The sequence below is a fragment of the Anser cygnoides genome, chromosome 2, assembly GCF_040182565.1.
Source record: "Anser cygnoides isolate HZ-2024a breed goose chromosome 2, Taihu_goose_T2T_genome, whole genome shotgun sequence".
In the NCBI taxonomy this organism is placed as follows: domain Eukaryota; kingdom Metazoa; phylum Chordata; class Aves; order Anseriformes; family Anatidae; genus Anser; species Anser cygnoides.
The window spans coordinates 35823965-35837303 of record NC_089874.1 but is presented as its reverse complement, the minus strand read 5'-3'; the positions used below and the strand labels follow the sequence as shown (position 1 = coordinate 35837303).

Here is a 13339-nt window from a genome sequence, read left to right as displayed (position 1 = left end):
ATATCACAAAATACTTACTTTGGCTTCCTTTCACGGATTGTTATTAATTATACTCTAGCATTTTTATCAGTTTCAAGTTGAGATACAACCCTGGCTTGCTGGAAATACATTAGTAGAGGAAAACTAGCTGTTTTAAGTTGCAGCTGTAAAATGCTTTGAAAACCTGCAGCTACATGTCTTCAGTGATACAACTGTTGCCAGTGAAGGGCTCACCTATTAAACTTGTTTTCCACTTGCTTTTGTGGTATGAAGGAGCTGTTTCTACCAAGAGCATTAAGAAACGTGCACTAATTAATTGCTTTGTAGTACCTTAAGGTTTAAAGAGCAATGTTAGTCCGTCAATTTTTATCTTTTGTAATTGGATGTAATTTTCTTTGCAGATGGCAAAAATACCGATTATGCCAATTTCTACCAAGGTTTGTGGGACTGCACCGGAGATGTACCTGACGAGTTGTCATTTAAACGTGGTGATGTTATCTACATTCTCAGCAAGGTACAGCATGCTACTGAGGCTAAAGAGTTGTAAAAAGAGAGAAGCACAGAAGGGCACATTCCCACAGTCCTATGGGGGGAAATTGGCACTCCCTTTCAGATCCTTTGTTTGCAATCAGATATTCACTGCAATTAATTATTTTGTCAAATGAACTATAATCACATTTAAAACATAGCCATGTAACAGGAATTAACTTAAAAGCATGTTTATTTACTTGTTAAATCTTGGCTACCATTTGTTAACTAATTTAACAGGAGACAATGTGCTTTCTGCTTGTAAAAGTTAACCTTGTAGAATTTTAAATTATCTTGCATGTTATGTTTTTGGTTTCCTGTTTTATATTTCTGACTGTGCTGATTCTGACTTTTTGGGCAACTTGCTAGAGGTTTTCTTTTTTTTTTTTTTTCTGAACTGTGTTTTCATCTTTGTATATGTATTGCAGTTGTTCTGACAGCTCAGATTCCAAATCTGTTTGCTCTGACAGATTTGGGCAATTTTTAATTTACTACTTTCCTGTTTGCAAAGCAAATGATGAATATAATTCTTCTCATCTGAGGTGATGATAAGCAGTACAAGCATGAAATTTAGTTTTACTTTAATGTTTCTGATTTTTGTTATTTTTCCTTTAAAAACAAACAAAAAATCTCTCATAAACTATGTATCTCATGGTCCATTGAAGTGTTGTTCTGAACAATTAATCAAAGGAAATTTCTCTTTTCCCCACATATTAGAAAAGAGTTGATCTTTTTTAGTTTTCACTTAAAAAGCACCTTTTAATACATATCTCAGATGTAATTGCCATTCAGTATAATTTGTGCTAAAGATGTTGTAATACACATGTAGCTGCATGAAAGCTAAAGCCATCTGTTTGTGTTAGTTTCAAACTCTTCAGTTTTGTCACAGTTGCTTTAAATCTTCTGTGATACCTTTAAATACAGTGTTTTAGGGATAATAAATGTACAGCTTCTGTTTAAATAAATTTAAGATTTATAGGTAGAAAGATAGTCCCATATAAAAATATAGAAGATATATTACTAATGTAATGTGAACATGTATGTCTTTTGAAGCATTTCATTATCACTTAAACTAATAACTGAATTACATCACTAAAGGCAGTCTTCAATTGGGCAGGCTTTCATACAGTTATACAGCACTAAAGAATGGTACTAATTCTTTAGTACGCCCCCCCCCCCCCCCCCCCAAAAAAAAAAGAAAAAAAAGAAAGAAAAAAAAGGAAAAAAGCCCACAAACAAGCAGATTGCACTGCACGTTTGCCTTCTGAGAATTGTACTTTCTGGTATGTTACAGGGACTAATAAAATCTTAATCTTCAACTTGTAGGTGAAAAACTCATTTGCTTTCCCTCAAACAGTGAGGAATTTAATTTAAAAAAATGGAGCAGAATAGAAAAACAGTAGCTTAAGGTGTCATCTGTGTATCAACTGTCTTGTGACCATACCTTGATTAATATGTAATCAGTCCTTGAAACAGGCCTGCTGCGGCTCCAGATATATAGAGCCTTTCTGTTTGGGAATGATTTTTACTCCAAAATAGAGCCCAGAAACTTCAGCCCTGTTTCACTTAAAGATTGTTGCGGCTTTTTCAGAAGAATAAGTGTTGGCCGCTACTGTCAGCTCTGAATTTAGGGTCCTTGGAGGGGAAAGTGCCAGGGAATTATCCATCTTAACCTTCCACTTGGTTCAGTTTCAAGGACTGATCATTTACAGGCTCTTTGTCTGGTAAGTGAAAATACAACCAAAGGAAAAGTGAGCCTAACCATCCTGAAGTGGGTCAAGACTTTTCGTCAAGAAATATTTCTTAATCCACTACATTAGTACTTGGATTTTGTGGCAGTTGGCAGGAATCCTCAGCATTTTTTTTATTTTTTCACACCATCTAGTGGTTGAAAATGAGAGATGCAGGTACTGACGGGGTGATGTGTATAGATCCAAAATGGTGTCATAAATTCAGCTTCAGCTTGAACCTAGCTATGGCTTTATTGCCTTTCTGTCATATGTCAGCTAGGTGTGAACATTACTCTTGAAGAAATCTCATTTTGCTTATGAGGAAGTAAGTACGGTTATAGTAGTATTGTAGTAGGAAGGGTGAGGCTTTAACAAACTGTTGAGCATATTTGTGCAACACGTAATAGTTCTCCGTTTTGCAGTGAAATATAAATGGTATAGCTTGTTCTAATGAGTGTGATAAAATAGATTTTTATCTTCCAGCAGTAGTTATGCCAAAGCAATGTATTTTACTGCTTTTTAACTGTTTTTTCACATGCTTTTAGAGAAATTAGAGGAAAGTGACTATGTTGTTTCCAAGAAATGAAGTCATTAGTACAACTGAAGTAATTATGAACTGATATAATTTAAATAAAGCAAGAGGAGCAATATGTTACATGTAAGTTGTAACTTAGGTGAACGTAGAAGCAAGGTTTGTTTGGCAACATTTATTTACTAAAATAGCTAAACATTATGCAAAGGCAAATACTTCATAATTTACTTTAAACTGAGCATCAAAAGTCACTGTTAATGCAATGAGCATGCTTATACACTGGTAATACAAATACCTATGCATGACTAGAGTTATTACTGTACCGAAGTGAGTTTTCCTTGTTCAGAAGATGCATTTAAAAACTGTTTTAGCTATTATCTAAACATTTGTCTATTGTGGCTTTCCCATGGCAGCTGTCCAATGGGCTTTTTATTAAAAAACAATATATTTTTTATCTTTTTTTGTTGCCTTTGAGAGTTTCCTTCAAACGTTGAGCCCTTAATTTGAGAAGAAACAAGAGAACTGTTGCAGTAGTATATACTAGCTTAAAACAAACAAACAAACAAAAATCCTCTAACTTTTCAAATAAATAGATCAAAGTATCTGTACATTCATCATTTGAATTTATTCCTGAATATTCAAGTGGCTTTTATAACTTACACCATGAATCATATGAACTTTCAGAAATTTATACACCCCTCTTTCACTATGCGGTAGAAATCATTTTATAGCTTTACTCATTGAGGGACTCATTAATAGGGTTTCTTAGTTAATATTGACTATTAGAAGTGCAATACTTGGGCAGCCTGTTTTCTAAAATGATGATTGCTCTTAATTCCTACTCATTTATGGTCTTGCCTTTGCTTTCAAACCCACATGACAAATGGGAATACAATCCATGATGTAACAATTCTTTTTATAAATCTTCCATAGCTCTTATTCAGGAAATCAATTTCCAGTAACAAAGCCAACTGTGAGTGTTGGTGGCCATATTTTTTATCGTTTGGTATGCACAATTTACCTAAGTGCAGCAGTTGCAGTATTTATTTGTTTTATGTGCATATTTCATGTTGGGAAACCCCATAGTTTCATGAGCCAGATGCAAATACTAATGGAAATTTATTTAGACATTAGCAGGCACCCGCTTAGCAGAATTACTGACATTTCTTAACTTTTAACCTAATTTAATTCCCACCACATTTATATTTGCAGTAAAGCGACAAATAGTACTTGAAAATCAGAAATTGTATCTCAAACTGGAATACTCCTTCACTGTTATTATTTGAGTATGTGCTAATGTGATATAATGCTACTCACTCTGGTATTTATGATTCATGGAAATCTCATTTATGACTTGACTTTCATGGAAAATTCTAGAGCAAAAGTTTGAGTATGAACTTGGCATCTAGATTACCCTTTATTCAGTGGTTGTATACTTCCAATGTGGGAGATTTTTGTTCTTTCAACACAACAAATGTCTGTTGAAATGCTCAAGCCATATATACAAAACCTTTATTTTTTGCTTAGTGAAAAGACAAAGAAATCTCAGAAATATAGCTTATGAAATAGAGTACAGCTTAACAGTGCAGCTGTTTCATAGTGAGTGTGAACATTTTGTACATTATGTGCATAATCATCATAAAGTATTTTTATTCAGTATTTTTTCCCCCAAAAAGATGTCAAAGGCATACTAAAATCCCACATGTTTTTTGTCAGGCCATTGTCTGACTGTTCATATGCAGAGGTGTATTTAATGATGATTTTGCTTTTCATGATCATACTGCCTACATCTATGTTAGCAAACAGGGTGTACCAACAGGAGCAGATTTGCAGAGTTAAACACTTCGTGCTGAGGCCCCCGTGTCCACACTGTACATCCTAAAAGGATGTACAGTTTTTGTCAGGATAGGTCTAGTCTGGTTTTGTGGAATGAGTCTAGCTTAGTGGTTGGAGCACATGAAAGTGCATCTTCTGGTTTAGTTCATCTGCAAGAAATCCAGTTTGTGTGCTCTGAGACTGCTTTGCAAAGTGAGCCAAGGTGGGGAGTACTGGGAGATCTGCCTCAGTGGGACATTTCTGATGAAAACTAAGATGCAAATGTGGATGCACTTACTGAGATGTAAATTTCCTTCTGCCTTTTTCTGGTGTATCCTGACAGAAAAATAGACTAGATACATGACTAAGAGAAGAGTGAAGGCCTTTCGGTGGGAGGTTAGTTAAGACAGACTAAAGCAAAGTGACTCTCACTCTGTTGGTTTGCATACCAATAATACGTAAACATTTACCTACGTGATTAAAAAAAAATGTTGGTGTCATGTCATGGGAGAGAAAATAAAATGGCCTTTCTGTCAGTGCCAGTTTTAGTTCACAAGTCAGTCAGCTTATTCTGATCAAAAGCTTTCAAATTGGTGTCTATTTTGTCTCATGAAATTGTAGGAAATAAAACCTAATAACACTACCATACAGTAAATCTGAGGCTTATATTCTTAAAGATGACTATTTTATTGCTGTCTTAAAACAACTCTACCTGTGAAGAAGTCTCATTCAGTTATCTAAAACATTTGTCATTTTCTGCTTTTTAGCGAAAATGCTGTTCTGTGCCAAAAATACTCCCTTGTTGATAGTGTATCATTCAGCAATTACACCAAAGGAAGTTCTAAAAATTTTTAGCTGGCTTCAATCTTCTGGATGAATTAGAGGTGTTTTAAAATATTATCTTGCCAAAATTGCCCCCTAGGATATTCTTTGAAAAAAATATTCTCCCTATTTCCCACACTTCTTTAGATCAATAGGAGAGGCTACTTAATTTAACCCCAAACAAGGCAATAAATACATTTTGCTTTTCAGTTTTAAGGCTTGCAGATCTTCAGTCTGTAAGTTAATATTACTTACAATGCCATGGGAGAGGGTGGGAGAAAAATCTTGAGTTCACACGCTTCAGCTGCGTGTTTTTTGAATACAAGTCCATTGTTTTCTTCTAGGCATCAAAACACAATGATGATTTTCAGCAACCCCCCCTTTTTTAACAAGAAAAAAACCAAACAAACAACAACAACATACCATATGTATTGAACAATAGGGACTAATTGTACAAGGACCAGATGTTCTCAACTTTTCCTGAAGTCAGTAGAAGTTAATATGGTGCAAAGCATCTGGGGGTCCTCATTTACTCAGAGGGTCTGTTTCTAAAGGTAAGAAGAGAGACTGCTACGTAAATCCTCTTTCATATCAAAAATCTCTCTTCTTGCATATCAAAAATCTCTCTTCTTTCATATCAAAATCCTCTCCTCTAGAGTTAAAAAAAAAAATAAATCCAAAACTTAAAAAAGAATAAATCTTGGGTTTAAAAGTTATCCATGAAAATCAGGTAGTGTATTTCTACCTACTGTACTTTCTGCAAATGCAAAAACTTTTAAGGCTAGTATCTCATGGAGTCATAGGTGCATACATATCAGAGGAGTGAAATTGGTGGAACGGGATAAGAAGCATCTGCTCGCAGGGTGTTCAGCTGAGAGCCTCTGAGGAGCCTGTAAACCCTGATGGGATTTTTTTTTCTAATGTTGCTGTACAGAGGGTGTATTGCCAGCATGTTAAGTCATAACCTGTTCCTTGTTGCCTCGTGAAATTACTTTACTTTGGTTAATAAATTTCTGCTGGAACAAGACAAAACACAAACACGCCGCTCTCTTACAGACGGTGAAAACGTAGAAGTGGCTTAGAAAGCATTCGGTTGTCTGTGAGGGTGGTTGTTCTGTATTATTTGTCATAATATATTCCACTACGGTGGTGTTTGTATTCCAGGGGTTGTGTTGGCCTCTTCCTCCCCCTCCCCTGCCCAACATTGCCTGCTATGGCAAATGTGCTTGGAGTCACGTGCCGGAGTTGTGGCCGCACACTTGTGCATTCTCCTCATTGCAGGGTGGCTGGATTTGGCCCAGCCCCCTCTCCTATCCCTCTGTTTGCCTCGGAGCAATTCATTTTGCAGTTATTGAATTTCTTCGGAGAGTTATTTTCATATAGCGAGCATCACAGCACCTCTGGATCTTGATAGCCTTTCTACATAAGGAGAAAGAAGCTTTGTGTTAGTAATTACCTAACATTGTCAGGAGCTGACTGCAGGCCTCTTTCTAGTGATAACAGAATAACCACATAATGTAGCTTTATAGCACATGATTAATAGAAAATAATTACACATCCTACAAAGGGATGCAATATTTCTTATAAATTGACTACAATGGTTTCCTGTAGATTAAAGGACTCTTCATTATTTTATCAGTCCTTCTGAAGTATAGTCGCTTGCCTATGTTAGCAGTGATGTTAAGAGCTGCATGCGGTGAGGGATACCAGATGGTAGACCCAGAGGTACCTGAGATCTTAAGCTGATGCTTGCAAAAGCACCATGCTTCCCAACTCCTAAGAATTAAAATAAAACTCCTAACTGACTTCAGATTCTTCTGCATTTTAATCGTTATTTCCCACAAATGTGGGCTTTAGACTTTTATTCTACACATCTCGAGCAGTGGTAATAGACATACAGACCTCACACCAACAGTGAATTAATTATATTGTAATGAAGGAGTTTATCATCGATACCATTGATAGAAACAATATATCAGTTTGGATTTTATATGGGACTGCAAGAAAAGGAGTGGGGGACTGCTCTGTCTGACTAGGAAGCACTCTTTCATGGTACTGAAGACAGAAAGGAGTGGCTAGGAGTTTAGAGAAAAATGTCTTTGCTTTAATTAGTTTAAAAGGGACTGCTATGCAATTATTCCAAAACCTGAGATTAAGGTTTTATATTCTTTGTAACCAGGTATCTGTATTATCTTTTTGTTCAGACTTCTATAGACTGCAGATGGTTTAATTGGGATTCATGTTGCTCTTGAGGCCCATTCAAAGAATAGTAATGATAGAGTAAAAGCTTCTGTGTTGGAATATTGTCTGTATAGTATAATGGTTGCACTGAATCCTTAAATTAGTTTACTAGTCTGTTACATCAACATTCATTTCATCTTCTCACTTAGCTTTGTGCCAGAGCAGTAAGTGGTGTATTAGTAAGTAGCAAAAAACCAAAGTTTTCAAAACAGTGACACGCTCTTAATTTTAATTTGAGGTATCTGAATTGTTTCTTTAAAAACAGTTATTTCTAAGTTCATGTAGTGTTGCTAAGTGGAACATTTTCAATGGATAATATAGTCCACAGGCTCTTTCTGTGCCATTTGTCATATGCAATTTAATGACCACTTAACTAAGCCACTTCCCTCATTTCATGTATTGTTTGTTTTTTTGGCTGATGTCTAGCAAAACTTGCTTAATCACTTTTGTCAGGCTCTTCATGACTTCCATGTAACAGCTTAAAATCTTTTGTTTCTTTCTCTTGGAGAGATTTATTGCCAAGATTCCAGTAGTATACGTGAGCACTACTCCTTTCAGCAGTTTCCCACTTTAGTCTAGAAATATAGTTTGTATATTTAACCAGTGTACTGTGAGATAAAATACAAATTTTAAACAGGCTGATCTGGAACATTATAAACTTCAGTGTCAGGGTATTATTCAACCTTTAAGGATTTGGGGTGTAACGTGCCCCATGGGAAAGGTTATGAGGAGTTCTTAACTTCTGTTTAGAGTTTTCTCGCTGGTGAGTCAGGCTCAGGTACCTCTCAACTTTCAGACCAGACTCATCCCCACAAGTCCATACTGCAGTGGAAAGTGGAATCGCTTTTGCAGCTTTCCAGTTTGTGAGTTTGCATCATAAATGAAGGTTTTTCTGCTTTTTTTTTTGTTTGTTTTTTTAACATGGGCTTTCTTTAAGCCACACTTAACTGCAGTATTTTATGGATAGTAGGATGGAACCTTTTAAATCACCAACTTCTGTTTGCACTGTGAAGGAAGCAAACGTTTAATTTAAGACTTGTGCTTAGCTCTTCACAAAAAGAAAATAAAGTGTGTGTGTGTCTGCCTGCCTGCATGTTCTTAGGGAAAAAAAAAAAAAAAGCCTGGGCCAACATGAAAGTGAGCCATCAACAAGGCTTCATCGCAGTTACGCACAGGGAGAGCTGAGTACACTAAGCACCTCATAGGACCCTAGAGAACTCTCCACCAGGCCAGATATGCCAGCAGCAAATCATTATAGCTCAGGCTGTAATGAAACTCCATTAACCCTTAAGCTCCACTTGACTATTTATAACCGAAAAACTTATCTACAGTCAAAATAATAGCTTATAGTGTCATCTCAGTAGGACCATTAATTCAGAAATCCTACAGCTTTTTGCTTTTCTCATCAGAAGAGCAGCGTAGCAGGAAGCAGATGTTGCTTATCAGAGATATCTGTGTATTTTGTATTTTCCATGTTTGTTCCAAAGTAATTTCTATCTTACTAATCATTCCATTTTTGAATGGGGTCTCTGTTTTAATAATGCTTCATTTGTAACTCAATATGTGTGTGTGCAATTTCAGCTGTTACAATTTATTGAACTGCTGTTAGGATTGATCTTAAAATATTTACCTCATAGGAAAAAAATTAAATTTGGATCCCACAATACTCTTACTTGGTATTGCTTTTGGAAGATATTATTTCTTTAAACTATTATAATTCATTTTGTTTCATATTTATCTCACTAAGCCTAAACAAATTTCAAACAAAAGTACATTAGTCATCTGTCAGACATATGAGATCTGCCGTAGAATTTTCTGCGGGCCTAAAGCAATAGTAGACTTTGTCCGTAGAAGGAGATTGTGTATTAGATCTATAGTATTCCCTTCACATTTGAGCAAATTATTATTTAAAATAAGTTGACTATAAGTTTTTTAGAGTTTAGCCTTGCGATACTGAAAGAATCCCAGCTGATTCCTGTATGTCAACATCGTGATATTAGATATCAGTTACAAAGACAAGATTTCTATATATGTGACGAATACAGGATGGAGAGGTCAGCTATTTTTAGTATGTGTTATAGAGAATTGTGGCCATAATTAAGAAATTTTCTTGAGCATGCCGTTTTAAAATTTAACTTTTATCCTTGCCTAACTCTGTATGTGAATGTCTCCAACAAAAAGATATAATGTTTTAATTTTCAGTTGAAATGATAATAACTGTATATAAGAGAGAGCATCCATAAGGAGTTGCATACAAAACTCTATTGCATTTATATCAGACTAAAGGTTAATATTGCATATTGTTTTCAATTAGGAGTACAATAGATTTGGCTGGTGGGTAGGAGAAATGAAGGGAACCATTGGCTTGGTGCCTAAAGCCTACATAATGGAGATGTATGATATTTGAGAGGCCTGGGTAAGTACATTTTAATCCAATCTTCTGTAATGGCTTATATGTTCCCTTGTTCTCTGTTTCATAAGTATTTCTTTCCTGGAACCTTTGTAGGAGTCCTGTTAACATAAAGATTATGGCAAAATATATTGAAGGTTCAATTAAAGCACTTCTGGGATTCTGTATGAAATATTAAACCACAGTGTACAAAAGATGATGTATTTTATAACTACAGTTCTCTTCCAGATATTTATTTATATATATGTATATATATATTTGGTAAAACAAAGTTGGTGTGCTTTCTAGTTAGTTTTGCTACTTCAGTAATATGTATGTATCTGTGCAGAAATCTATGGAAGGGGTTAAGTATTTGGACTGAGTTTAATACGTATGTTTGAGTGTTTTTTTTTGTTAATGATATGCTTTCAACTTCCCTTTCTCTAATCAGGAGAAATCTGCACTTGAAATCAAGAGTGGTGTGCAGCTGCAGTTTACAGACCCGACCTCTGGAAGAAGATTCTGCCGTACACGTTTTGTGGTTTCAGTGAACGTAGTCAGATCATTGCCTTGTATATATTAAACATTAAAAACTGTAATTGATCATAATTCCACAGAAATGTTCTTCTTAGTCACTTTTTATAGAATTGTAATGCTAGGAAATGAAATAGATGGTAATTAACATATGGGGCACAAGCAGTCTAATAGTGCCTGTTGCTCTTTTCTTAAGCATATTAGCAGCACTCTGTATCGCTATACGTTTGTGTTCTTTCAGGGAATTTGGCTGTGTTTACCTGTTACTCAGATTTAAAAAAATTAAGCTGGACTTCAAAAGTAGAAAACTTGCACAGTTCATACATGCATTAATTGTTTAATGCAGTAGTTCACTGTACAATTTTCTGCAGTTTTTATGAAAATCAAGGGAAATTTATGTGTACTATTTTAAGTCTTCAAAGTATTCTGCTTCCAAATGTCTTTTTTGTTTTTGGTTGTTTTTTGTTTTTGTTTTCTTTTAGTTTCAGCCAATGATTTATTTTTCTTCTATATTTAGCTTTGTTAATGGTAATAACTGTTACGGTACTGTGAAATGAAGGCTTGGCTCTTTTGCTGATGTAAATCTGTCTACGTGGGGTAATACTGTGCTGATAGCATTATGACTTGGAGGTATGAATTATGTGAAAATTTGGCAAAGATAATATATTAAAGACAACAGTTTTTGGTAAGCCAACATGAGATAAAAAGCAGATGAATGATTTTGTGGGTGGTAGTGGTGAAATACTATTTTTTTTATCTGCACCTTGCTTGTACTTTTCACAGAGTAAAATCCGCATACCCTGTTGTGTGGAATTTCTGATGCAAGTTGTTCAACAGACATCTTCAGCTCTGAGTTAAAAAGGGCTGTGCCTGCATTCTTAGTGTCGGGACTTTGTGGCTAAAAGCATCAGTTGAAACCTTTAAAAAAAAAAAAAAGTAGATAAATATTTTCACTTGTGAACAAGGAGTTGGACAAGGTAGAGTTAATTAAATCTCTCATTTTGGAGATGCGTTCGACTAGTAGCATGGAAGATCAACTTTTTTGAATCCTCCCCCAGACTTGATTTGTGAGCCCCTTAATCTGCCAAGGAGGCAGGTCAGGCCAGTCTGAGGCTTGCTGAGCCTGTGCAGGTCCCCCTGTAGCTGCTGGTGCTGTTTACGCTTCAGGCGGGCCCCGGGAACACTGTGGGTTAAAGGGTAACGTTAGCCTAAACTCAGGGCCAGGTCCTTTTAATAAGCTCAGGTGCTGTGCTTGTTTTAGGTCATTTCTGGTACTTCCTAGTACACTGGATCCTAATAGGAATCAAAGAAGGTACAGAGTTTTGTTGCAATTTTCTTAAAAAAAGAGGTAGTCGTTGCCGTTGATTCTGCACGTTGTCAGTGACGCATTCAAATGATAGATTAGAGTCTTCAGCTCTTGTACTACTTTAATTTATCAAGTCTACTTGGGGCTTGTGCACAGAACGCGAGGGCCTTAATGCCACAGCCGTAAAAGCCCCTTTCCCCCTGCTAACACCTAACACCTCCGCGCCCCGAGGGTGCCTTTCCTCTCCTCCGGGCGCCCCAAATTCACCCACCGCCCAGCCTTTGGGGGTGAATCCTCCTTCATGGGCCGAGGCGAGAACGGTCCGTGGGCAGGTGCGCTTGGAAAGGGCAAAATGGGGCTGGCGGGGGGGGGGCGGCGGCTGCGCGCATCCCCGCGCGTCCCCGCGCGTCCCTGCGCTGCGCGCCCGCGGCGGCAGGTGGCAGCAGATTTTCGCGAGCACCGGGAGGAGCCCGGCTCGGCCCCGGCCCCCTTCCCCCTCCCCTCGTCCCCGCCGCCGCCTTTTGCCGTTCTTCCAGGAGAGGGAGTCCTTCGCCAAGGGATGGGCGCCCGGCCCGCCGAGCTGCCTCCCCGCGGCTGGCGGCGGCGGGGGGAATAAAGTGCCTTTTGTCTGCGGTGCGGCTCGGGGGCTCTGCCCCCCCTCCTCGGGCACGGGGTGTGGGGGGGGGGAGGTAAACGAGCTGCCTTAAAACCCGAGACCTAAAAGAAAGCTGCTCGGAAAGGCACCGCGAGTGTCTCGAATAAAGCAGCGGTGGAGCACGGGCGGATTGTTTGCTTTAAACCCGTGCAGACGCCGTAACCTTTTTTGGCTAAGACAATCTCCGTTAGTGCTACTTAAACAAATCTTGGTGTTAGAAAACGCGAATCGCTTGATTTTCATTGTTTGCTTAGGTTGCACTCGCCTTTCTGTGAACAGCCAGGCAGCCAATTTTTTTAAAAGGTGATTGTGAGTCATATTTTGTACAGCGTTTTACTTGATTATTTGCTCTGTTCAGAATTTGTACTATACTGCCATTAGATCTTACAATAATGTTCTACTCTGCAAATTTTTAAGGTTCAAATAAAGTTTAATTGTTTGCAAACTGTTATGATGCTAATAATTCAACAGCCTGCTGTGTTACTAATGAAATTACTTTGTTATGATTAATTTGGAAAATAGTGTGTTGATTGTAGTAATTAAGCACAACAAGGTGAAGTAAATGATTCTAATGCCATCTGGCCTCCAGACTGAATGAAGAAATGAAATGGGGCTGTCATTTGAATTTATTCAGAGAAGTAAGGGTAATACAAATGCTTTTTATAGCAGAGGCGCCCAGATATAACCACGCCACTCCAGTATTTTTTCATGTACCTCTATATACAGATAACTGGTTCACATATTTTACCAGCACCTAGTTAGGATTTACCTCTTTGTACATACTGCCACTAATTACGTGTTCCAGTAG

At 37.4% G+C, this 13339-nt stretch overlaps 1 protein-coding gene across 1 annotated transcript in view; it reads left to right on the top strand.

Annotated features, from left to right (window-relative positions):
* The window catches only part of SKAP2 (src kinase associated phosphoprotein 2), a 116743-nt gene extending 103767 nt beyond the window's left edge, over window positions 1–12976 (top strand). The window contains exons 11-13 of the mRNA XM_048070248.2: window positions 381–493; window positions 9962–10063; window positions 10488–12976. Of these exons, the coding sequence (XP_047926205.1) occupies window positions 381–493; window positions 9962–10054 (206 nt within the window). The 3' untranslated portion in view covers window positions 10055–10063; window positions 10488–12976. The remainder of the gene's footprint in view (window positions 1–380; window positions 494–9961; window positions 10064–10487) is intronic.
* The last annotated feature ends 363 nt before the right edge of the window (window positions 12977–13339 follow it).